This window comes from Anser brachyrhynchus, assembly GCF_964034855.1.
Source record: "Anser brachyrhynchus genome assembly, chromosome: 15".
Classification (NCBI taxonomy): Eukaryota; Metazoa; Chordata; class Aves; order Anseriformes; family Anatidae; genus Anser; species Anser brachyrhynchus.
Genome location: NC_137733.1, coordinates 17,225,883 through 17,250,240, shown reverse-complemented (window position 1 = coordinate 17,250,240; position 24,358 = coordinate 17,225,883). Strand labels below are relative to the sequence as shown.

Sequence of the window (24,358 nt, the reverse complement as noted above, 5' to 3'; positions counted from 1 at the left end):
ACCAGGTCCGCACGTGCTGATGCTGCCGTGCTGTTACTGAGACAAATCCATCTTACACAAAGGGTTTGACGTGCCTATTAAATGATGTTTAACCACGCTCAGCAGAAACGTTCGCGTCATATCGGTTTGTTGTTGCAGCAGATGAAGAATTATTCATTTATAACTTTAAAAAGTACGTAAGGAACCTCAAAGGAAGAGGAGAAAACACTTGTGTGGCTTTCAGAGAGAGCTGGTTTAGGTTCTGAAAGTCTAGGCAAATATGAAAGCAGCATTGTGGCTTGGTGTTCTCTGTACACCTGCTGGCATCACGACTATTTTTGTAGCGCTAAGTTACTTCTGCAACTTTTAACCCTTTTGCTTTCAGATACATTCAGCAGTGAATTGTCCTCCACATTCCGCAAAACAACCTAAAGCGTAAGTTACCCAAGGTTTGCTGTCACTGTTTTAGGTCAGACTCACAGATTAGTTTAAAAAAGAGCAATAAAGAAGGTATTTGGGTTAAAGCGTAGGTTCATAGTTTTTCCATTACAGATTATTAAGAGCTGTGTAGGAAACTTCCTCTCATTTACTACTTTATTGATTTGGAAGCAGCTTATTCCTCTGCACGTTTCTGCCATGCTGCACCGAGCACGCTTTTGCCGAGCTGTCTGTGCTGCTTCATTCTGAGATACCCGAGCGTTTGGACTGAGCGCTGCCTGCGACAAAAATGTTCCTGAATGTCTGGGAAGTACCTGCTGTACAGCTGAACTGTATAAAAGCAAACGAGCAAAAAAACCTCTTGAAACCTGAAAGGGCAAACTATTTCGAATAACTTCAGAGCCACAGTAGTAAGTCTGTTGGAAAAAGACATGTAAATAAGCAGGTTGGCATAGTGGGATGGTCTGTGTTTGCATTTCTTTCTTCAGTTTGTTTTGTTGGGGGCAAAGACTCCCCCTCCTTTTTTCAAAAAAATTTATTTATTTATTTATTTAACTTTAGGTGTGAGCTCTACACAGGAAAAGTGGAGCTTGCATTGCCATAAGCATTTGGGGCTCTCCAGCAATCTGGGAGCCCAAAGCAGCAGCTGCAGAGCTGACAGCCCACACGGCCAGTTTTGCTGGAATATCCACATGGCTCTGTAATGTCACAGTTCCACAGCTCGGTGTCATCAGTGCTGCTTCTGAGGTAACATGCTGTGAGCAGGCACTGGTTAAAGCTAAGCTTTAGTTACGGATGACAATACCATTAGTACACTTAGAAAAAAAAAAGGCATGAACAAAAAACAACAAACCAACCTCTGGTTCTTTTCTTCTCCTGCTCCCTTCTGTTCAGCTTCTCTGTGTACAGCTCGTGTGCGTACAACACACACACACCAAACCGTGACTCACAACTACATCACACCAACTTGTTACCATTGGTAACTTAATACATTTTGGTCACAGTGATCAAAACTTGGAACCCATGGGGTGGTAAATGAAGGCATCTGGCCATCCAAGAGCAGCATCATGCAGATGTCTGCACTTCCACCTTGCTGACCAAAGGGAGAAAGCAGGTGTTGAACCAGCACGGCCACATCTGTACCCAGCCAGGAACCACGTTAGAGGTGGCAGCACACCACATTCACCAAGCTCCCATCTTAACCTTCATATCCACAAACCACTTATGGTCAGTGCCAGAAAGCAGCACACTTCCCAAGTGTGACACATCCACAGCTGCTCTCTTCACTCGAATGCTCAAAAACTTCAAGGGTAAGGAGAAAAGTGCCATCATTTAGTATAACCCTCTGCACACTGCATTAAAACCCAGAGCAGTGGATGAACCGCGGGTGATCTTGATCATATTCCTCCAGCTCTGAGGATACTTCAAAGTCTCCAGAAGGTTTTCTTGCTTTTTCCTCCTGAAACCAAAGCTCACAGGTGGAAATGGCACTGCGGTTTTCTGCGGGGAGGTCCTCACTTGAGCCGTATCGACCCTTTGCTGGTTCCAGTTCCATATTGCACCTGTGGGATCTGATTTCTGTACAGTTCTATTGATTTTCCCTCTTAGCCACAAGCTTAAAACTCTGATCATCCTGGATCGAAGCCAGCCTTGTGCAGGCAGGATATTCCTCATGCGGTGGCAGTCCGCAGCTGTCTGTGCAGCACACCTTTCCAGCCGCTAAGCGTAAAAGCTGACAGAGTTGGAGCTCCCTGTCTTTGTACGAGGCTTTATAAAACTGTTTTCTGAGGAGAGAAAAAGAACGGGATTTTGTCAAATATAAGGCAAGGGGCGGTTAATGCTGAGCCACATTCTGCCAACGAAAACAGGAGGAATGATAACCTGCTTGCAAAGGGACTGAAGACCCCACTTGCTCTGAGTGCTGCAGAGCTCTGATCAGCCACCTGCGCTTCACTTGGGCACATTTCTGGGTTAGAAAAGAGGCTGGGGTTCCCAATGGGCATTTTTTAATCCCTGGGATATTTTCCAGGAATTGTCACTGAAGCTTTCTAATTTCTGGTTTCATGATTCCAAAAGCTTCCCAAGATGAGAATGCCTTTGCACGGCCAGATGGAGAATCCCAAACGCCAGTGCAGCATGAAGGAGGGGAGGTGCACGCCTGGTGTCAGCAATCCTCGGCTCTCCGCCCCTCCAGCTTTCTTTCCTAAGACAATAGTATCAGCCGAGAAAGAAATACCGACTTTTCCTTATCTTTGCCACTGTAAATAGAAGGAGCTTTGTCAGAAACAGACCAAAGCTAATCAGAACACATCCTCTTGTTTTTAATAAATATCCCGTCCCATTGTTCTGAGTGCAAGACTGAAAAGCGGTGATTTGGGCACTGCCTGATGAATGCGTGTGAAATGTGCTGGATTGATAGTCCAGCTGGGGAGCTGTGAATCCTCCAATTATTCCCAGAACAATACAGAATAACTATGGGATAAAGAAGCAGAATTCTTTTATTTTGTTCCCTGCCAACATCCCTAACTGAATCACTGACCCTTCTGCTGGAACAGTTAAGGAGAAGCCTAGCTGTGACATTTGTACCTGTACCTGAGAACTGGAGAAACACCACAAGTTTGTTTTACTGCCCAGAGTTCCAGCATCCTGTGGCTGCCCTGTGGTTTTCCCAGCTTGGCCATTATCTGCTCGTCTCTATTCAAAACCCAGAGGTGGAAGTTGGCTTTGATAAAGCTCCTGGGAGCCTTCTTACCCATCAGTGTCTGCATGCTTTCCTGTAAACTGTCCAGTTACTTTTTCATGAAAAAATCCATTACAGTTCTGGGACGATTCCTTAAAGATTAGGGTCTGTCTGACCTGTTCAGCATGGTCGGGGCCGCACCACCAGCCATCCGTCCAGCAGCGTTGCACATTACCGTGCTTCCATTGCTCTGCTGATGTACGGCTGCTGGGGTGGCACCAGCCGGGAAGAATGGGCCCAGGGGCCCAAGTGAGGTGTTATTTAATATTTTAAGTGCTAATAAATATTACAGATGTCTGTGAGGGACTGTGCTGCAGTTTACGAAGTGAAAGGAAGGAGAAATAATGAACAGTCAAAGGAAAGGGACCTAGGGAGCCTAAGACACGGAGGAACAGTTTGATTTCACAGGACCACCTACAGTTTTTTTGGCAATGTCACATACATTTCCTGAGATTAATGAGGGATTTAACTCCCCCCACAGGTTTAATGCTGTTCTCACAGTGCTCTAAATCACCAGAAATGCTCAGAGGTTTTGGAATCGCTTGTCCCCACAGTTCCTTTGCAAAGTTGCCTGTGACCAAAAGTGCAATGCCTCTGTGGAAACCTGGCAACCCGGGCAACGGGGAAGAAAATTTCGTGCGGCTTTTGTCCTGTCGCAGAGGCACACAGGAACCGGGCAGCAGCAGCTCCATCCAGCTGGGTTTGTCAGGGCTCTGTCCCTGCTCAAGAACCCCTGCAACAGAAATTTGTTTTCTAATGAGTCAGTGTCACCAGAAAGCATTTAGCAAAGCATCATTATGGGTCAGGCCTCTTCCTGACCAACCTGTCTTTTGGGATTGTTGTATGTCTGCGATTTTCATCTGTAAATTGCTTCTCAAACATTAATTAAGCCTTGAAGTGCACTAGTGGGCAGGAAAGTCCGTGACTGCGGAGCTGCTGAGAGAAGTGCAGCTGTAACCACACAACCAGGCAGCTTCAGAGGGTTCCAGGATCCTCCTCAGCCTGCAAAGTGGGGCTCCTAAAGCGTGTGCTTTTGCTCACTTGGAACCCGGGAGGATTTAGATCTCATTTAAGGAATATTTCATCCCTGTGGGATTTTGGAAAAGGGCAGAGGACAGCAGGACCCTGCCTGCCCACTGCACTGTGCTCAGCCAGCCTCGCAGCTCCAGCACCTGCATCTGCCACTGGCACTGGAAATCCACACCTGCTTCAGGGATGTCCTGGTTTTGGCTTGGGTGGCTTGGATGGCTTTGGCTTTAATTTCCTTCACAGTGGCTAGTATGGTGCCATGTTTTGGATTTAGGATGAGAATAATGCTGATAACACACTGATGTTTCAGTTGTTGCAGGGCAGTGCTGACACACTAAGTCAAGGACTTTTCAGCTTCTCATGCTGCCCTGGCTGCAGGAGCTCGTGGGCTCTCCCTGCTTGGTTGCAAGAGACCCGTGGTGGGGACAGACTCGGACACCTTGGTGGCACTGTGCCAGCCTGGATGGTCTCTGCAGGGGCTGGATCTTCTCCCGGGCACAGGGAGCCCAGGGCCTCCTGTTGGCACATGGTGTGCCTGAGCTTGGACAAATTTGGCCGCATCCCCACACACACATCAAAGCAACCCCAGCTTTCCTCCTAATTCTTAGTTTCACAATACATTTTAAATCAAAGTTAATTACGGGGATCAAAGACACCTTCTTTACAGCCTCTAGAGCCCTCCTTTCCCAGCCCTGACCGGGCCTGGCTGGCTGTGCGGCTGCTATCACAGGATACAGACACCGACTTTCAGGAGACGGAGTGCCAAAACGGAGCGCTGCTGCTCTGCAAACTCCCCGTGCAGTTGCACTAATCGCTCAGGAGACGGTGCTGAGTCTGTGGAACCGGCTGACGATGGGGTGGTTGGCTTTATCCCTTGGATGCTGCCTTGCTTTGAGTCATCTCGGTTCTGAGTCACCAGCAGCCGTTAATCCCTTAGAGATAACGTCCGCATCCAGCCCCTGCTACGCAGGTACTTTTGCCTCCGTGCTTACACTTCAGAAAAGGGAAGAAACACTGCGCAAGGCGAGCTCCTGGCCGGAGCCATCCTGGGCTCGCTGCTGGGTCACTGGACATCGCCTCGCCGAGCCGGCTCCTCCCGGGGCAGGGCTCTCGGCGGGCCCTGGGCTCCTGCCCTCGCTGATAAGGTGACACCAACCCCACGGACAAACAACCACCTGCATGGGCTGCCTCTGCCAGGCCTCTGGGACCATGCTGACCCTCGAGCTTCGCTTGCGGTTGCTGCACTGCCCTCAGTACCAGCAATCCAAAAATCAAGTGTTATTTGCAACCTCCATTTCAAAGCCTGCTGGGCATCTTTGGGTCAATTGTCCCTAGATTAATTTCACCCTTTGTTAAAATGTGTGCTTTATGTCCAGCTTAAATCATTCTCAGACAAACGCCTTTTCTGCCATCCGTTCTCACAGATTTCCACACAGAGGTACTTGGAGACCACAGTCAAGTGAGCTTTTAACTTCCTCTGTGACAAGAGGCATAGGCTGATCTCTTTAATCTCTCACTCCATGCCAGCTTTTCAGACCTTGAATAGCTCTTGTAGCTCCTGCCAGAACTCTCCAGCTTCTTAACATCTCGCTGGGAGCACGGACGCCAGCACGGGACACGACACTGCGCTGGTCCCACTGGTGCTGTATGGAGGTAGCATCCTCTCTGTGGATACTACTCAGGCATTTCCCAAGTACTGGTACTCCGGAATCCCATTAGCTGCAGCACCATGCTGGTGCCGCTTATCACCTGCCATGACCCCAAAGCCTTCTGCAGAGCCACCCCTTCCCAGGCCATGCTCCCACCCCAGGGACAGCAAAACCCCACCGCTCTGCCAGCCACGTGCCCTCAGCCCCCTGCACGCCCACGGAACAGCCCCTGGCTTGCACCCAGCACCGGTGCAGGTGGGGCAGCCCCTGCAAAGCCCTCTGTTTCCTTTTTCATCTGGGGGTACCTGCAGTTACACATGAAGCACTCTGCTCTTTCTGGGAGAAGCATTTCCCTCCTACCTCATCCAAGACCCAGAGGAGAAGAGGCCGCGTGCTCCTGCAGTAAGGCACATCAGAGAACCGGGAGCCAAATCCAGCCCAGCTGCGGTGCGCTGCCAGCCCCAGGAGGCTGGAGGGAGGCCAGATCCTGCCCTGTGCTGGGCTCAGCTGGGCTGCATTGGCCTCACCCAGCTCCCAGGTTGGCCTCATCCCCATGCGTCGCTCTCTCACCCAGGGAGGGGGAGCCACATTTGTATGCGGAGTTAAAGAGCTACTCGGCAATTAAATTGAATTCTAATGATTGTATATCACGTATTAGTGATTTCTACCGTGCTAATATTAATTGCTAACAAGATGATAAGGCGTATCAGGCAGTCATGATGGAGCCTGTCTTTGCCTGCTTGGGAGAGGTGTGGAAGCAGGGTGGCGGTGTTCAGACGCGGCGATCGCTGAGGGAGTGGACGTCCGACAGCATGGGACATCGCCTGCCCCAGCATGGGGTCTGCGTCAACCCTCAGCCTTCCCGGGCCGCAACTCCAAGCAGGTGGAAATTTGTGGTTCTCAGGCTTGACTTCCTCAGGGAACGGGCTGCAAGGTCCCGCTGTACGCAGCCACGGGCTGGTTCTGCTGACGGTGCAGGGGCCCTCCTGCCTCAGGGCGCTGCGTGCCCCTTGGTGCACTTACAGAAAGCATGCTTTGTGGGACTGGCTCCTAGCTTGCCCCAGAAGCTGGTTCCTCTCCTCAGAAAGCCCTCACCCCGTCACAGCCAGTGTGTCAGACCACCTCGTGTCCCATGGGGAACACCAAGCAGATCAGGGGAAACCAAACAGCAGAGCCAAGGCAGCTGGAAAAGCCTCTGTGGATAAGGACGTGCCTCCGGAGAGTTAATCGAGGACAGAATGAGCCCAAACAGAAGTCTTGAAAGGGCCCATGGGAATGGAAAACTGTTGGATTTGCCAGGAAATCCTTCCCAAGGGGACGGACCGGGGCTGCCAGGACATCAGGGCCGAGGCGGAGGCGGCAGTCTGGGGGAGGACACGGGGCTGCAGCTCGCTGCCGGGCCTGGGTGATGACCCTGGGGAACCCGCAGCGTGTGCCCGCGTCCCCAGGGGCAGCGGCCTTGGGGGGCTGCCAGCGCCAAGGCTGGGGCAGGAGGAGAGCCCCCAGCACCAAGGGCACTTCTGCCCCCTTGGCTGGGTGGCAGCGCATCGGGGCCTGCCCCGGGCAGCCGCTGGTCACCTGCAGCGATGGTGATTTAATATCCCCTTCCTTCCAGTGAGGTAATTCTGTCCCAGGGGTTATTTATTGAAAAAAAAAAAAAAAGCCCTGTGTGAGTCAGACAGTCTGCACTACAAAACAGTGACAAATTACATTTGGACATATGCTAAATGACATTTACCAATAAATTTATGCAGATTTCTCCTGTAATCCTTCTCCTCCATCAAAAGTAGTAATACTTTCTCTAATGCAAATGCACTGCTAGAGCCTCGCCACATCAAACAGGAGCTGTGCTGAATTGTTAAGGATTCTAAATGATAATCTTCATTGTGCTCATGAATAATCATTGCCTATAGATGATTATTTAACAATGCTTGGAAGAGCCTGACGACTCGCGTCCCAGCTTCCTTCGAGGTACAGCTGTTCCGGCTGCCCAGGTCCATCAACTCTGACGAACCTTGCAATCAGATTTCATGCTCATTTCCCTTCTTGGTTCATGCATTGGTTGTGTAGCATAAGCTTTAATGGGCTCCACTAATGAGCCCTGGGAGGGAGCCGAGCCGCGTGCTCTGCTCTGCTCCTGCAGATTTGCGGCCATCCCGGGTCCCATCCGACCTCCTATCTCTGTCCGGCCCTGGTTTGGTAGGATGCACACGTGGGATGCAGCACAGGACCACGCAGTAATTCAGACTGGAAGGCTCCAGCACCTGGCTTAAACCATAACCATGACACACAGCCATGTTCTTGTCCAAAAATCCTGGCTTTTTTTTTTTTTTTCTGAAAAACCTGCAAAGACATGGATGCTGCTTCTTTTTCCGCATCTAAGTGGAGTGTGCGCTTGTCAGCTGCGTTGCCAGGAAGGAGCCATCCTGCTCGCTCTGCCTGCCCCGGTTTCACTTCTCGGCTGTCCCGAGGGCAGTTTCACTCCCTGCAGGGGCTGCGGGTGCTGCAGCCACAGCACTGGAGGCAGCAGGAGGAGGGGGCGAGGACGGGGCCCCACAGAGCTGGGGGCACGCTGCTGTCCCTCCTCGGGGCTGCATTTCTGGAGAGCTCAGGACAGAGCAGATGGAAAGATTTGGCCAAGGTCTGGGGACTCCGGCACGTCTCAGGATCCAAGGCTGCAAGCTGTTACCCCGAACGCTACCGGGGTCTGCAGGCTGGACAGAGCAGAGATCACGGTGAAACCCCCAGGGCTTTGGAAGTGCAAAGCCCTTCGCTGCTTTGGCATCCATGCTTTTTATTGGAGAGGTTTACATTTTTAATCGTTTTTAAAGATGATTACATTTTGAGCAGCAATGATCTAAGCTAATGAGCAACCTGCCACTTTGTGGCTCGGCAGGAAAAGTCATACTGCTGGAGTCTTTTTTTTCCCCCTTCAATCCAAAACATAGACATTATGGAAATAAATGGTTTCTTTTCACAGTTGTTTAATATAATTTTCTCTGTGCTGCGTTTTACGAGATGCTGCAGCTCATTAAAATAATGATCAGACCTAGGAGTAGGACACAGGCGATGAACAGCAGCTGCAGCAAGTCCTGTATTTGTCATGTAGATTTCACAGAGAGACTTCGGCTCTCGCTCAGCACTCAGAATTCCTGTTACCGAAGCCCTCCTGCCCCTGCAGGTCTGGACCTGGTGCTGGGCACCGTGCTGAGTACCGGCGAGGTGTACGCAGGACCAGCCACCTCCACGCACGTCGCCTGTCCAGGCACGGTCACCCCATTTCTCTCCTGTGAATGGTTTGGGGGGATCCTGTACCAGCTCGGTCCCCACCACCCACCCCCATGGCAGGGCAGGAGGCCGGTTCTCCCTTGGGGTCCCCTCCCGTGGCTTTGGGCAGCAGCCGTACCTCCAGCTCGGCTGCACAGTCAAGGCTGCCTTCAGCAGGGTGCTCCATCCCCCTCGATGCAACTGAGACAGCGATGCCAGAGGAGAGCCAGGGAGCCAGACACCGCTGACTGCTGAGCTAGCGGCTGTGGGGAAATAAAAACGTGCAAGAGAGATGCAAATGTGTTATAGAAAGCCAAAGAGGCTCAGAGAAAGGCTGGCTGTGGCACCCAGACCATGTGCCGGGGCTCTTCAGGATTCAAGTGCACTTCAGCGGTGCAGGAGAAGGCTCTCCACTGGGGCACTGCTCTCCCGGGTATGTCTCCGCCGACACGTGCCAAGTTCACAGACACATCACCGCTTCCCCTGCCAGCTGGAACATGCCGCGCTGCTGGGGCGAGCGGCTCCCGCGCTGCCTCGTGCCCTCGCACAGCTCCAGGAGCCTCCGTGCTGGGGCCCAGGGGAGGGCAAAAAACAGCGGGGCCACAGCACTCCCCTTGGGGCGGGGTGCAGACCTGAGACCCCGGGGCTCTCCTCATTCTTGGCCCTGGCCCTTCCCTCTGCCTGTCTGCATGCCCCATCTCACACTTTCTGCTTCAGGGCAGACTTGCACAAAGCCCTGGAGCAGAGCCAGGTGCTACTGACCCATGGCCCAGGGCACTGGGATGTGAGAAACAGCCCCAGATCTCTGCCTGAGTCTGAGCAGCAGCTCCCACTGAGCTTTCCCATCACCTCCCTGAGTTCTGTCTTTCCTGGGCTGTAGTGACACCTTCAGAGGCTCTCGGTTTGTTGCCAACAGGGACGGAAATGTGTTACCATTATGGACATCGAGGTGAGCTGGAAACGCGCAGAGACGTGGTGCTGCTGTGCCTTGGTCATGCTCCTGCTTCTCCCGAGGCCGCTCGGAGCATCCTCCTGCCCTCACGTGTGTGCAGCCCTGGGCGTTTGCCCCGTGCTGGGCTGTGAGGCCACGCGTACCTCTGAGCCTTGGCCCAGGCTGCAGAAGTGATGCTGGAGGAAGCAGCCACTACAGCTTTGAGCAAAACAGGCTGCTTGTTTCTGCAGGACTACTCTAGCTGCCAGGCAAGAGCACAGGTTCCTCGCACATTATTTCCCCTCTCCGGGGGACCAAACGTGGTTTAAGAACTGATGGGAAAAAAAGAAAAGGAGCAAATGGTCCCTGCTTTGAGGTCTGATGCCAATTAGCAGGTGACTTGGTGCTTTGAGAGGGAAGGAACAGAATAAACTGCTGATCTGTAATTCTGGTGGTGGAAGGAAGCCGGACTCTCGTGTTCCTTTGGTCCGTTTCTTGTCTTGTTTCCCTGGGAAACTGTTCTTTGTAGGAGAGCTCAGGGAATCACAGGCAGCAACGTGCCGGACGGATGTTTGCCAATGCCCTGTGAAAGAGCTCTGACGGGGTGACTGGAATAGAACCACGGGAAATGTGTGGGCTGCAAAACAGCGGTTAGAGGAACCCTGCCTCAGACCACAAATGTTAACTGCTGGCCACAATGACAGGGCTCACTGTTGTCCACAAGAGTTCTGGAGCGGGCACCTGTTGCCAAAGCAGCCGAAGGAGCACCTGCGGGTGGGTGCTGCTGGTGGTGGGAATGGGGAGGCTGGACTGAGCCGAGCCGAGCCGGGCTGAGGCTGCCCCCGGCCAGGGCTGCTCCAGGCTCCTCAGTGCTGCCCCAGCAGCTCAGGGCCCTGCGCTGCGGACGAGCTTCCCGACCCCTGAGCCCCTCTCAGCCACGCCGCCAGCTCCAGGAGGCACAGAGGCGGTGAGCTTCGAGGACACCCCAGCGCCGAGCCAGGATGTCGTGCGGAGGGGACTGCAGCTCCCCCAGGAGCAGCACAGCGTGGATGTGAGGGTGTCTCCACCACTTCTCGTGCGTGTCCCGGGCTGCCCCACGCTCCCCGGCCCCTCGCTGCGGCTGCCTGGCAGCAGGCAGGGGTGCTCGGAGCCTTCCTCCTTGGCTGCTCACTGCTGGAGCCCTCCTGCAGAAGGAGAGCACCCCTGGGGGCTACTGCAGTGTAAGAGCACCCAAAAGGGGTGGCCTGAGCCAGCTGTGGCACTGGGGAAGGACTTAAAGGACTTGCAGGCTCTGTCCACCGCTCCTCTGAGGGCCCAGCCAGTTGTGTGCAGCCTCTCGTTGTCCGCCAGGTTTGCCACAACGTGCAAAGGCAAATTGCTCTGGTTGCAGAAGTTGCAACCACAATCAATACAGGCTTCCAGTGCGGCAGCTTTTAATTGCTTTGAAGGCGAGCATCTCAGCCAAATCCCCCAGCGCGTTCCCCTGTGTGCTCTGGGAGGCCGCTGTCACGCGCTCCAGATGCAGCCTCGGATTAAGCTGTGACTCGAGTCAGAGAGAGCTGGGCTGTGCAGGCTGGGTGCAGAGCAGATCTGCAGCCGGCGCTGCGCTGAATGCCCAATTATCGGCCGTCAGGGCGCGAGCCGAGGGAAGCTCTGCCGGTTCTGGCAAGGTTTTCTCATCAGGCCCGGCACAATAGTGTCTTCCCAAATTTGCCTTCTCACAGAACAAACAGCCTAAATACAGCCAGCGTGGGAAATCAATCTCATGCTCTGTGAGAGAGCAAGGTAAAGACATGATGGGATTTGCAAAATTTCTGCCCCTGCCACTGCAGGCAAAGCCAGACCCCCGCCTGCTCCAGGTGCTCCCTGCCCGATGCGGCCGGCTCGGTGCCCGTGTGCGCTGCTGGCACCGTCGTGGCACATCGTGGCTGGCCTGGGTCCAAGGGGCTCAGCTCACCCCGGGCCAGGGGCAGCCCCTGTGCAGCTGCCAGGCCCCCTGGCATGCTCTGGGGAAAGAGGAGGTGATGGGGGCAGGTGATGGGATCCCTCCTGTCCATGGGGTCCCTCCTGTCCATGGGGTGCCTCCTGCCCGCCCTGAGCCCGCCGTAGCCTCTGGGTGCCTGCAGCGATGCTCTGCGGGGCCTGGCCCCACAGCCGAAGGTTTGCCACGACCCACGTCTTTCCCCGTCTTTCCTGCATCGGCTGAGAGAAGTGGCTTGGACGCCTCTTCCTGTGCCCAGGGACGCAGGCTGCAGCTCCGACTCGCTGTTCAAAGGCCATGCGCTGTCTGTAAGAGAACTGGGACCTGTGATTTCCATGCTGTCTGAAAAGATCACGCTTTATAGAACACTTTTCATCCCTTCTGTTAGGATGTTTAACCATCTCCGAAGGTGATCGCGTATCCCCAGGCAGCCTGTGTTTAGGGTTTGCAGCTTGTTTGGGACTATCAGATGCTTACAAACCTCACAATAGCAAGACAAAGAGTTCCTGCCGGGTTTCAGTGATCTGAGAGGTTAAAAGGCACTTGAACCCTGAGGTGAGAGCCTCTGGGACACATTCTGAAAGTGATTTATGGCTTCTGCAGCAGCCCAGAACCAGCTTGCTTCCATTGTTCTGGTTTTATTTTTTATTTCTATATTCTGTTATCACTGTGGAATAAATATGAAAGGACTTTAAAATCCAGGTCCTAGCAGGGGCTGCACGCTTGCTGCAGACCTTCCTGCCTCAGGGCAAGCCTCAAAGCATGTGTGGGCTGTAAGGGCCCACAAATTTACAGCTCTCCAGATAACATTTTCATATCTGCTCTGTAGCGGAGGTTCCTACCTGCCATAACTGGAGGCACAAAAAGCTTGGGAACACACCAAAACACACCACGAAGGCTGGTGGTGGGGCAGAGGGAAGGAAATCAGCTCAATGGGATTTTCCTTTTCCAAGCCTGGCAAGGCTGGTGGCTCTGCTGCCGCTTCTGCTCCTGGGGTGGCACCGCAGGCCCCCAGGGGGGGACAAGGCACAGAGGGGGGCAAGGGCGGCCGTGTGGGCAGGGGGAGGCTGCTGGGTGCTGCCTCCCAGTCAGTGCCAGCCCCACGCTGCGGTCCCAGCACCCCAAAGCTCACCCAGGGCTGGGCTCTGCAGCCCCGGGTCCTTTTGGTCTCACCCCAGCCCTGCAGTCCTGTGTGCCTGGCAGGGTGGGAGAACCACCAGCAAAACCCCAATGGCAGCAAAAGGAGAACGGGGAAAAAAAAAAAAAGGCAACAAAAGAGAAAAATCCTGTAAGAGCAGCCAGACGAATTGCCTGCACAGGGGAGAAGCACTGCAGTGAATGTGCAGAGGAGCAGAGCGTGTACAAATCAAAGCAGCACTCGAAGCACTTTGAACTGGCCAAGTTCACGTCGCTGACCTTCAGCCCAGCCCTGTCTCCCCTGGGAAACCGAGGGAGTGCAGTACCTCGTCAGAGGGGCCACGAGGGTCTCCCACCGCATATTTACTGCTGCTCACGTGAGAACCTGCCCTGAGCGCCCGGAGAGCCCCCGATGCGTGGAGCAGGTCAGTGTCCCCGGCACCGAGCCCACCGCCCAGCGCCGAGCTGCTGAGGCACGCCGGCTGCCCTTGGAGCCAGCTCCAGCAGCCTGCCAGCTCTGCAAGAGCTTTTGGAGAAACCTCCAGCCCCACAGTGGTGGAAGTGAAGGTCTGAGCCCGGGCACATCCCAGATCACTCCGGGGATGGGTTATTTCTGCCTGTGCAGCATCTGCATAGCAAGGAGGTGTCCCGGCCGTCCAGGCTGTGCCTGGCAGCACCTGGACCTTGGGAGGAGCTGCCTCGGCTGATGCCGAGCTGCACCTTCTGGGACATGGCAGATGGGTGAGGGCTTCCACAGCTGGAGTACTGGGGCTGCTCTGGTTGCTCCAGCCTCCTGCGAGCTGCTCCGATGCCCCAGGACATGGTGCCCCATCGTGCCGTCACCAGCCCTGGCAGAGAGCTGAGGCTGGTGTCTACCCAGGGACAGCCTAACCCGAGCTCCTGCTGCTTCCAGAAAGGAGGTTTGTAAAGATGCAGGCTCTGAAATATTGCCCTTTGTATAAACATTTTAATTACAAGTTTCCGGGATTTCTTTCCTAAGATAAACACATTTTAATTGCAAAGTGCTTCTGCTGTCTTTAAGCGTTCCCTAATACTGTGAGCAGCTGTTGTTTTTAATGTTTAATGAAATTGTCTCTGGGATGGGCTCGGTGCCGCTGCAGGTCCGCTCTGCCTGCAGGGCCGGGAGTTGGTGTTCCGGGGCTGGGCTGTGGCACGGAGGGACAGGGCACGGGCTGTCCCCACCCCAGCACCGCAGAGCCCCATCGCCCCCGGGCCGTACAGAGAACGGGCTGCCCAGGCTGCAGCAGGGGGATCTGTGCCCTGATCTGCATCCCATGGGCACCCAGCCCCTCTGAGCCCAAACCCTGTGCACCCAAAGGTGCAGATGTGTGGGGTTAATGCCATGTCTTGCTCCTAGAGCTCAGGCAGTCTGCGCTGGGCACCCTCAGCGCTCCTTGCGAGCCCAGCCCTGAGCATTGCACGTGTTGGGTGCCACCAAACCTTGCACAAAACCCTGGGACCACAGGGTGCTGGGACAGGGAGATGAGCCTTGCAGCTGGAGCTGGACATGTGGCTGCTCTGGTGACAAGGATGGGGACGTCACCAGGGCTAAAGCCATGAAGGCAAAGGGCAGGAGGAAGGGGCTGCTCTAAGTACCAGCCAGGCAGGGAGGACACCTGTCAGCAGCAAGAAGTAATTAGCTTGCTGCATATTGCTGACAAGGGGCAGGAAATAGAGGCTAATTTATACTGCGAAGCAGAAGAAAATCACCTATCTTCTTTGAGCTCCAGGCTGCACAAGCAAAAAGGGCCCATGATAAAAAAAAAAAAAAGCCTGAAGTTTTAAATATTTGCTATTTACTTGAAGGTTACAGAACACTCGTTAGCCTTTTCAATTATTTTTGTCGCTTTGCTGCTAGGTTAACTGGCTTGAAATTCTCTGTGAAGACATACAGCGCATTTAAGGACTCTGCAAAGCTTGCCTGCCTTCCCCGGGGCGTGGGGAGACTGCGCTCCTTATTCATCCTGGCTCGTGACGGTACTGCTCATTGTGCTTGCTCTTTCTCCATTATTTTATAGGTTCAAATAGCAACAATTTACCTGCTGCCAATTTCTTGCTTTTTCATTTGCTGCAAGCCTGAATGACTTAAACCAGCACCCTCTGCTCAGCCACATCCCTGACACCGACAGCGCTTGCAGGGCTGATAATAGGGATGAGCGGATGAGAAGCTTACCTGGCACCGCAGCCCTCCCGCTCCTCCAGCACACGGGCACCCCAGGGGATGCAGCGAGCTCAGTTCAGCCTCAGTCCGGGGATGGGAGCAGGTCCTGCAGCCCTGGCTAAATTGCCTTGGTCCTGCCCCCAGCTGCCCCAGCCCCTGGTGCAGGTGCAGTCAGTGCTGCCCCAATTAGCCCCGTCGCGCTGCACCTCCACGCTCCTCGGAGAGCCCTTGCAGCGTCAGGGGCCAGGAATGGGGATGGGGGTGCCCGGGTGGTGACTTTAGGACAGGCTGCTGTCATGCTTTGGCTGCTTGAACACTGCACCCAGGGGTTCTCCCCTTAGCCTGGCCTTTGCTGGGGGGCAAACGCCCCCGTCCTGCAGCCCATGGCCACACCGGCAGCGTGGAGTGGGGCAAACGCAGCCCTGCAGCCCCCGTCCCCTGGGTGATGGCCACCCCCCAGCTCGCCCCCATGTCCTGGCCACTGCCTCGTCGCAGGAGGGTGAGGGCTCCCAGGGGCTGCGGGCTCGCTGCTCCGCTCCCCATCAGCTGCAGGATTTATAGGGGCATGTCAGGATCCCCCGCCAAGTTTCATTACTACACATGCTCTCTTTTAAGGCTGGCAGTAAAGCACAGCGGTCATAGTTTACATCGACAGGCGGGGGCTGAGGTCCCCAGCACACCGAGCGGGGCTCCCAGGGAGGCTCTCAGCCGCTGTCTGCCCCTCGGTGCCGGTGGCCAGGCCGGGCAGCTGGGGCCAGCAGGCTGGGGACACGCAGCACCTGCGTCCCCAGAGCCACCCAAGTGCTCTGCTCCCATAGCGAACAATCAGCCGCGGGTGCTCACCAGCCCCTGGGCCTCGGGGAGGAGCAGGCGAGCCTTTAGAGTCTCACTGGAGTATTTACTATTGCTTTTAATTGATGAAAATGGATGAGCCTAAATACAGAGCTCTGACGACGTTTATTGTGTGCCTCCTACCAGCACGGGGACTGCGAGGAGTCACTGGGACAGAGCCAGTGATTAAAGGATAATAACCGCTTCCATGTTCAGGAATGATGCCCTTGCTAGGGAAGGAGAATATTTTCAGGCTGGAAGTTGGCGCTGTGAGCTCTGGAGTGGGAAGGGCCAGGACCCCTCGGTCACCCTGCGGTGATCCCCCCCGAGCAGGCACCCAGACCCCGCTGTGCCAGGCGCGGTGGCTCCTGCCCGTGGGTCACAGCAGGACGGCCCCAGCCGCGTGGGTCCTCTCCCTGGCTCGTTTGCCCTCAAATCCAACCAGCGCAGCCCCTCAGGCGCTGGGGTCTCTGTAGGAAACTTGCTGAGCACTTGCAACTGCTCTGCTATGAAAGCGGTGGTGGAGTTCTGCCTTTTTTTCCTTTGCTTTTGTTCCTCCCCTTCTCATTTCAAATCTTCCTTTGAAACCAAAACTTCCTGTAGTCTGAAATGGACAATCAGGCCGCTCCAGCAGCTGCAGCCCGAGAGCTTCAGCTCTTGGCAGGAGGATGAGAACTGCAAAACTATTTCTTTGAGGCAAATTATGCATTCATCTAGCTCATTTGAAACAAAATATGATTTGCAATTTAACTTTCCATAATGAGCTCCTGCTATTATACGGTTTCCATAATGGCTGGTTTCATTGGAACAGATTGTTGGTGCACATGGTTTACAAAACATTTTCAATGCAAGCCCCGTTTTTTCTTATTTTAAATAGCAACAGCTGCTAAGCATGATAATTATTGTATTTCATCAAAATAAACTTACCAAGTTGTTTCTTAACGCTACTCATTGCAGTTTTCCAGTGGACCTAGGGGTTATTAAAGAAAGCAGAAACTTGGGTTCTCCAAGGAGAGCCCGCGCCACCAGGAAGGCACAGCCGGCAGTGCCGTGCGGGGTGCCACGGGGCCGGGCCACGCACGGCTGTGGCGCACGGCCCCAGAGGGAGGCACCGGCATCCCTGCTGGCTCTGAACCCCCCGGGACGATGCCGTCTTCACAGGACAGGGCCACCGCTGTGGTTAGAAGCAAGCAGCCACAGTGCTGGCACAGCAGGCGCCGGTGCAGCGCTCCTGGAATACCGCAGCAGGCTGGCTACAGCCCTCCGCGTGTGTTTGTGAGCGCTTCCCAGCGCTGCACCTCTCGGAGAGTTTTGCCACAAGGCAGACGCGGCCGTGTGCCCGCGGCCGGCCCCGCAGTGCCAGCACCGGGCAGCCCCTGGCTGGCTCCGGCTCCGCGGCTCCCGGCGGCACAGGAGACGCCGGTGTCGTGGCAGCACCGTGAGCACTGACGGTGCTGCAAGGAACGGAGTAACTAAGGAAACCAAAGAGGATGGAGAGAAAGTTGCTTAATAAGAGGCTAAAAAAATGCTGTAAATGGACAAAAACAGAACAAAAAGGTGCAGCCACTTGGCCCTAGGAGGAGGTGTTTGCGAGTGAGGACAAGGCGCCTCCGTTCCCTTCAGTTACTGCTAAATTTGACCCTCCATTGAGACACTAACTTTGCACATCAGATAACCTGGACTAACACCACAAATTATTGCCCTGCCTTGCACCTACAGCTCAGCCTGCAATTGTTTTAGGCCGATGCCACGGGATGATGCTGACTGACGGAGGGAGGCTGCCCGGCTGAACCAGACAGCCCAAAAACTGTGGTGACAAAGCCCAGAAGAGACAGAAAGGGAGGACGGCTTGTGCAGTCCCGGCACTATTCACTGTCAGACTTGTCCTGCACTGGGCAGGCTGAGAGCAGGCCAGGAATAATTCATATCCTTGGCAAGCTCCTTTGGACTGCTGATAGAAATCAGTTCATCAAGGAAAAGGGAGGAACGCTTGATTTTAAAAACACCACCTCGGCTACCATCAATGCAAGGCTGCAGCCACCGGCAGGAGCAGGCAATGAAACCCAGCACTAATTAATTTATAATTGCACTTACCTGCATCATTGCTTCCCAGGGCTATAGCACCCATCGGGGGGGCTGGGCCAGGCCCCCCCCTGCAGCCTTCCCCCCCCCCCCCAAGCACCCCTGCTCCCGACACCCCCGTCTAACGCAAGCGCGGTTGCGTCAAGGAGGTTTTTCTTCTCTGGTGACTGAAGGGAGGTTCATGGGAGAGTGACAAGTTTATTAGCAATGAGACTTCACTCTAAAAGCAGGTGAAAGTCTCGTTCATTGAAAATTTTCTGGGGAACTTTTAAGAGCTGGGGTTAGTGGCCATGGCCAGCCAAAGATTTATGGCATGCAGGCTCTCGCAGCAGAAGATAACGATGCTGGAGCAGCTACTGCAGCCCCGGAATGAAAGGCTGCCCTTTAAAGCACCTCAGCGTTTGGGTTTAGATGACAGATAGTAATGGCACCACAGAAGCCATTACTGTCCATCAAGTAAATAATGAACACATGATATAAATTGCTAGGACTTACCTAGGCTTTTGTGAGCTATTTCTAACAGTAAAAAAATAAAACACACAAACAAATCACAGCAAGAGAGGGCAAGGGACAATGTTGAGAAAGGAACAACCAAGAGGTCCAAAGAGGCTCTGGAGGAACTGAGTTGAGGAGCTTTCCCCTACAGCAAGCCATGGGGAAGCTGCACGTTTATCGGAGGTACCTGCAGATCTGGACTTGGAAAAAAGGGTCAGAAGAAGAGCTCTGCGGCAGCCACCACAGGTGACGTCTTCCCTCCACGTTTGTGTTGGTGCCAACTTCTACCGGCCGGCAGCAGGCAGCTTGTAGCTGGGTCTTCTGTCTGCCACAACACAAATGCAGCAATTAAAAAACTCCCTTGATTTTTCGAGTTGAGCAAGCAAGAACATAAGCCCACAGCGACCACTGCAAGGGCTGCAGCGTCCCCGTCCCGTTGCCCTGCTCCCCGGGCCGGCCCCGGGCTCCCCAGGGCTGCGCTGCGCACCCCGCGTGCAGCTCCCTGCTGTGCAGGATGAGAGGCGAGTAACCCACGGCAACAGCCACTGCTGGGTGTGACATTGAAATAGCAGGCGCTGACCTTCGCAGACGCATTTGCTTCAGTAACGTAACTGCATGGTCTTTACCTTTTCAGCGGGATCACTCCAAGGGCAATCACAGCGTTACCCGAAGTCTTTAGCTCAGGTGAGACGAGCCTGCAGCTTGCGCTCATTTTGCAGTATTTGCGGTGATCACACGATGACTGAACCTGCACAAAGGCTTTGCACGAAAAATACAGAGCTGTTCCAGAGCACTGCAGCACCCTTAAATCAAGCTGCTCAAAAGCGAGTGTAGGCTCGGGTTGGTTTGTGTGACGTGAGAAGGCGCAGTGGGGACATCTGCCCGCGGCTGGCGCCTGTCCCTTCGTTGCCACCGGGGCTGCTGCTCCTGCGGTGGCCGCAGCTCCGGGTGTCGGGGTACAGGCGTGCGCCTCGCGGGTCAGGGCGGGACGGCACGGCTGTGTCAGCAGCGGCACCGAGCGAGGTTGCCACAGGCCACTTGGCTGTGACGGGCTATCACGCTGTTTATCAAGGTCTGGCAGGAAGAAAACAGTAATGGGGCAATTGCTGATTCAATTTCTTGAATTTGAACAAATCTTTTTAATCTTTCTCCCCAAAGGATTGGAAAGGTCAGGAAATAGGCAGAATGTGCACTTTCAGGTATTGAAATTAAACTTGTTAAGAAATCCATATTGATTTGCACTTCTGTGAAAAATATTGAAGCCTCCAGATTTAGCCTGGGTATCGATTTTCTCTTTCAGGGGAAAGACATCGGCACGAAGGAAAGATATTACACGTGGCAGTAAACACCTTCAATCACCGCCTGCCCGGCCTCCCTCCATAAACAAGCGGCTTGGTCTCGCAGGGGAGGCTGCGGCTCGGCTCAGCCCCTGCGGCGCGGAGGCAGCGGCACGGCGGCGCCCGTCGGCGGGGCAGGGGGGCTGCCAGCCCGGGACCCCGGTGTCTGCTCTGTGCCGGGGGCAGGCTCCTGCTGGTGCCGGCACGGGGAGCACCGCGGGCTGCTCTGGCACGGGCTGCCCAGGGTCCCATGCAGGGGATGTTTTGCTGCTGCCCCAGGTGGGGCGGATGGGTTCCCATGGCGGTAACCAAACCTGCCCTGCACAGCAGCCGCCAGCTGCAGGGTCTCCTTTCCAAGCAAGGACAGCAGCACAGCGGGGCCTGGATGTGCTGCTCTGCAGCCAGCTCCCCGTCCTGTCCCTCTTTGCCTTTAACACCTCCCAGCACAGCACCACACGCAGCGGCCGTACGAGTTGTCCAGCCAGCACCAGCGCGCTTTGTGCTGACCGGGGCGAGGTGAGCCGGCTGCGCTGGGTGAAACAAAAGGACAACGACATCAGAAAGAACAACAGCTGGAGTTAGGGTGCCTCAGAAACAAACAAAAAAATGTTTCAGCTCACAAGTTCAGCCTCAAGGAAGGCAAATCCGTGCTGTCTGGCTGCTCCTGCACCACCTGCCTCTTGGCCACCCCACTGTACTGGACCATGTACTGGGGGCACCTCCTGCTTCTGGTCCATGACTTAGGGAATAACTTAATTAACTTTGGAAAATCGATCCTCTCTCTGAAACAAAGCACAATCCTTTGCCGACCCATCTCCTGGCTCACTGGCCCTCAAGACAAACAACAGCAACACAAATTGCCTTGAACGTGGCTTTAATGACACCTGAGGCACCAGGAGTCCTGCGCTTGCCCGGGAGGTGGCACGCAGCGTTCCTGCCCCTGACAAATGGCTGCTCCTGGTGGCCACCAAAATGGCAGTAAATAACGCAGTGACGACAGTATTGATAATTATAACAGCACGGCTGCTGGTTATATTATTAACAATTATTGGGTTATATTATTGGGTTGTATTATTAACAATTGCCACGACACGGGAGCTAATCCATCTGCAGCTGGCCACGCGTTTTCCTGGCCATCAATGCCTCCTGCCGTGCCGAACCAGCCCCGGACCCGCTCGTCCCGCGCGGGCTCCCAGCGCGCCGCTCTGCCGCTCGTGGGCAAGCCCCACTGCCGAGCCGACCCTCTGCTGGCGTGGGGCTTGGTTTTAATTAAAAATGTACCCTGTTCACACGCCTCGCTGTTCCTGATAAGGACAACCAGGGTTTCTTACCCGCAGTATTTGGTGACTCAGCTGGAGAATGTTTCCTGAAGATTTAAGTCTGAAAAATATGTTCCTTTAAGCCACAAAGCGTGCACGTGCGTGCGCACAGCCCAGAGGTGCCCCTGTGAGCAGGCAGGGACGCTTCAGGGCAGGCTCCTGCCCCTGCACCGGTAACACCGCGTGGGGTCAGCACCTCCGTGCCCACCGCGGCCAGATCCGGCGTGGGCTCAGTGGGGTCTCGCTGTGGCGTTCAGCCCGCACAGCACCGGGGTTTCTGTTAGCAGAGTCCCTAAAGGTCTGCTGAAAGACAGTCCTCAGCACGCACTGATCCTGGCACTGTGCTGACCACATCTGTCAGATGGGGCAGGTTGGGCCCTTTGCTAGGGGGTCTGAGGGGATAAGGCTGCTGGGTGAGCCCGGAGCCACTGTCAGAGGTCCGGGGCACTGGGATAGCTCCCTGAAACAACCCCTGCACGTGCTCAGGTGGCCTTCTTGCAGGGCAACCACCTGATGAAAGAGGCTGCACGCTGGGAGCTGCAGAGAGCCCTCGCAAGGCTGACGGTTGCTTGCCAGGTAAATTAAAATGCTGCTGCTTCTGCATTTTATGCAGCGAGCCCTTTCACTACTTTGTTTTTAAATATTTCCCTAGGATCAGAATGCTACACTTCCTCGGCTGTTTTTAATACATGCAATCAGCGACTGTGGCAATTAAGAGGCCTAATTAGCATCTGAATAGAGCTCCTTGCCACCACCCCCTTGCAATTGTAGCAAATAAGCCCTGACAAAGCCAAGGCACCCTCATGCAGCCCCAAGCCACGCGTGGCCACGCCGCGGGGCCGCTGGCTGCCAGGAGCGCGGAGCAGCACCCGGTGCTTCCATTTCACAGAGCAAACGGGGCTCATCTGGCCCCCAGCACCTGCAGTCACCCAGCAAACCCCCCAGAAATCCACCGGTTTTGTCAGACAGCTAAATAAGACCTCAATTAAGTGACACGTCATGCTAAGATCTGCCACGCAGGCACTGCCTCCTGCAGCTGAGCTCTGCTCTGGACAGACCCGCGGCCACACGCACGGTGCCAGCCCTGCGCCCTCCCCCTGCTCGTGCTGGCGGCTCCCCGCGGGGCCACGCCGCAGCCCCGGTGGGGTGGGAGAGGTGCTCCCCCCGCCGCTGCTTGTGCCCAAAAATGTCCGGTATGGAGGGACACCGAGCATCTCCCCCTCCCCATCTCAGCCCCTCCACGCAGCCATGGGAGAAATGCCCACGAGGCACGCTGCTCGGTTTTCCTGGTGCCCACAGCAGGGTCAGCACACGTGGCCTATTCAGCCAAGTAACTTGCTTGCCAAACTTGGACAATTTTATTGTTATTTTTCTCATTAATCTCCTGGTCATGTTCATTATAGAATCATACACCATCAGCATACAAACCATAGCCGGAGGCCCAGCCACAAACTCAGCTTCTCCCGAAGTACCACTGGGTCAAGCGTTGCCTCTCGATTCGCCCAGACAGTATTCTGTGGCTGCGCGTGTATTAGTTTTAGGGAGTTATTTCATTTTCTTGCAACATTAGAGATTAATTAAATGCTGGCTAATTGCTACCAGTCATTGGAGGAATTCTGCTCCTGAGTCCTTTCATGGTCAGAATGCACCAAAAGGAGGGAGGAAAGAAAGAAAGAAAGAAAAGAAAGAAAGACAGAAGGAAGGAAGGAAAGAAAGAAGCCCTTTCAAGACCACAGAAAATTGCAAAAGGATGTTTCTTCCAACCCGACATGACAAAATTGAATTCCAAGCTATTTAATGCATGCACGAAACGCCATAAAGAAACCCAGCTCGAGCACTCCATCCATCACAACAGGGGACATGGTTTCAGGAACACGAGCATCGTTACGTTACCCACTCAGTGCTTCACACTCCGGACTTCCAGGCAGTTTCGCTTAAATGTAACTACCGGATGGGGATTCTCACAGACAGGGCTGTCGCCAGCATTTCCATGGGGACATACAGCTAAGGTAACACTGCGGTTATTATCAACATTAACGATGGTGACTTTGGGAAGCCGCCAGCCAGTCTTCAGGGGCGCCGTGGCCGGGGACGCGGTGCAGCGCGGTGCCCTCGGTGCCGGGGGCGGGCGGCAGTCCCAGCCCGGCCACGGGGCAGCCGGGCAGGGGGCCTCGAGAGAGAAACCCAGCCCCTCCGGGGCAGGGGCACGGGGAGCCTGCTGGGGTTGTCCTTAAAAACGGGGTTTCACGGGTTACACCGTCACGAGGATCATGTCATGCAGCCTGACAAAGCGCCTCTGCACGCTGCCCGGCGGCGGGGCCCCGCTCAGACCGGCGTGGTTCGTCTGTTGGCCGGGTTGTTGTGCAAAGACTCCTTGAACTCTTTGGGGATGGAGTTATGGACCTGTAAAAAACCGTGGTCCCGCTCGGAATTGAGCAGCGTCCCCATGGTGACCTTGGAGGGATCCCTGGAGAGGGTGAACATGGAGATGTCGGTGGAGGGGATGGTGCCGAAGCCCTTGCTGACGGGCGACATGTCCCGGGACCGCGGCTCGGTGGAGCGGGAGCTGGACCGCCGGCGGAAGCGGTACCGGTAGGTGGGGAGGCGGGTGAAGGCCGACCTCTTCAGCAGCTCCGAGTGCGACTTGGCGCGGATCTGGCGGTGCTTCTCGATGTACATGTGCACGGCGATCACCCCCACCATCTCGGCGATGATGAAGGACAGCGCACCGAAGTAGAAGGACCAGCCGTAGGAGTAGCTCTTCTTGGAGTCGCTCTGCCCTGGGTCCCCCGCGTTTGCCGAGATGTAGACGATGATCCCGATGATGTTACTGAGACCTTTGGGGAGGAGAGGGAGAGGCGCTTGCTCCAGCAGCGGGAGAGGGATGGGGGGGGACAGGAGTGTCCCCGTGCCCCAGGGAGTGCCAGCCCCATTTTGTCAGGGCTGAGAGCTCCAGGAAGT

The 24,358-nt window shown here is 54.9% G+C and overlaps 1 protein-coding gene and 1 long non-coding RNA gene across 5 annotated transcripts in view; both read right to left on the bottom strand.

The window, feature by feature from the left end:
* Positions 1-255: 255 nt before the first annotated feature.
* Positions 256-18,328, bottom strand: LOC308178096. Of its 4 annotated transcripts, none has more exons than XR_013939575.1 (4): positions 15,346-18,326; positions 6,196-12,320; positions 3,170-3,890; positions 256-2,201 (listed from the first exon to the last, which is right to left on the bottom strand). It is a non-coding gene; the product is annotated as an uncharacterized lncRNA (long non-coding RNA). The 4 variants fall into 4 exon arrangements; XR_013939574.1 differs by lacking the exon at positions 256-2,201 and having other exon boundaries at positions 3,161-3,890; positions 6,196-9,122; positions 9,242-12,320; positions 15,346-18,327; XR_013939572.1 differs by lacking the exon at positions 256-2,201 and having other exon boundaries at positions 3,161-3,890; positions 4,362-12,320; positions 15,346-18,328.
* Positions 18,329-22,732: 4,404 nt separating this feature from the next.
* CACNG3 (calcium voltage-gated channel auxiliary subunit gamma 3) overlaps positions 22,733-24,358 on the bottom strand; it is a 29,776-nt gene continuing 28,150 nt past the window's right edge. The window contains exon 5 of the mRNA XM_080556133.1: positions 22,733-24,234. Within this exon, the coding sequence (XP_080412259.1) occupies positions 23,723-24,234 (512 nt within the window). The 3' untranslated portion in view covers positions 22,733-23,722. The remainder of the gene's footprint in view (positions 24,235-24,358) is intronic.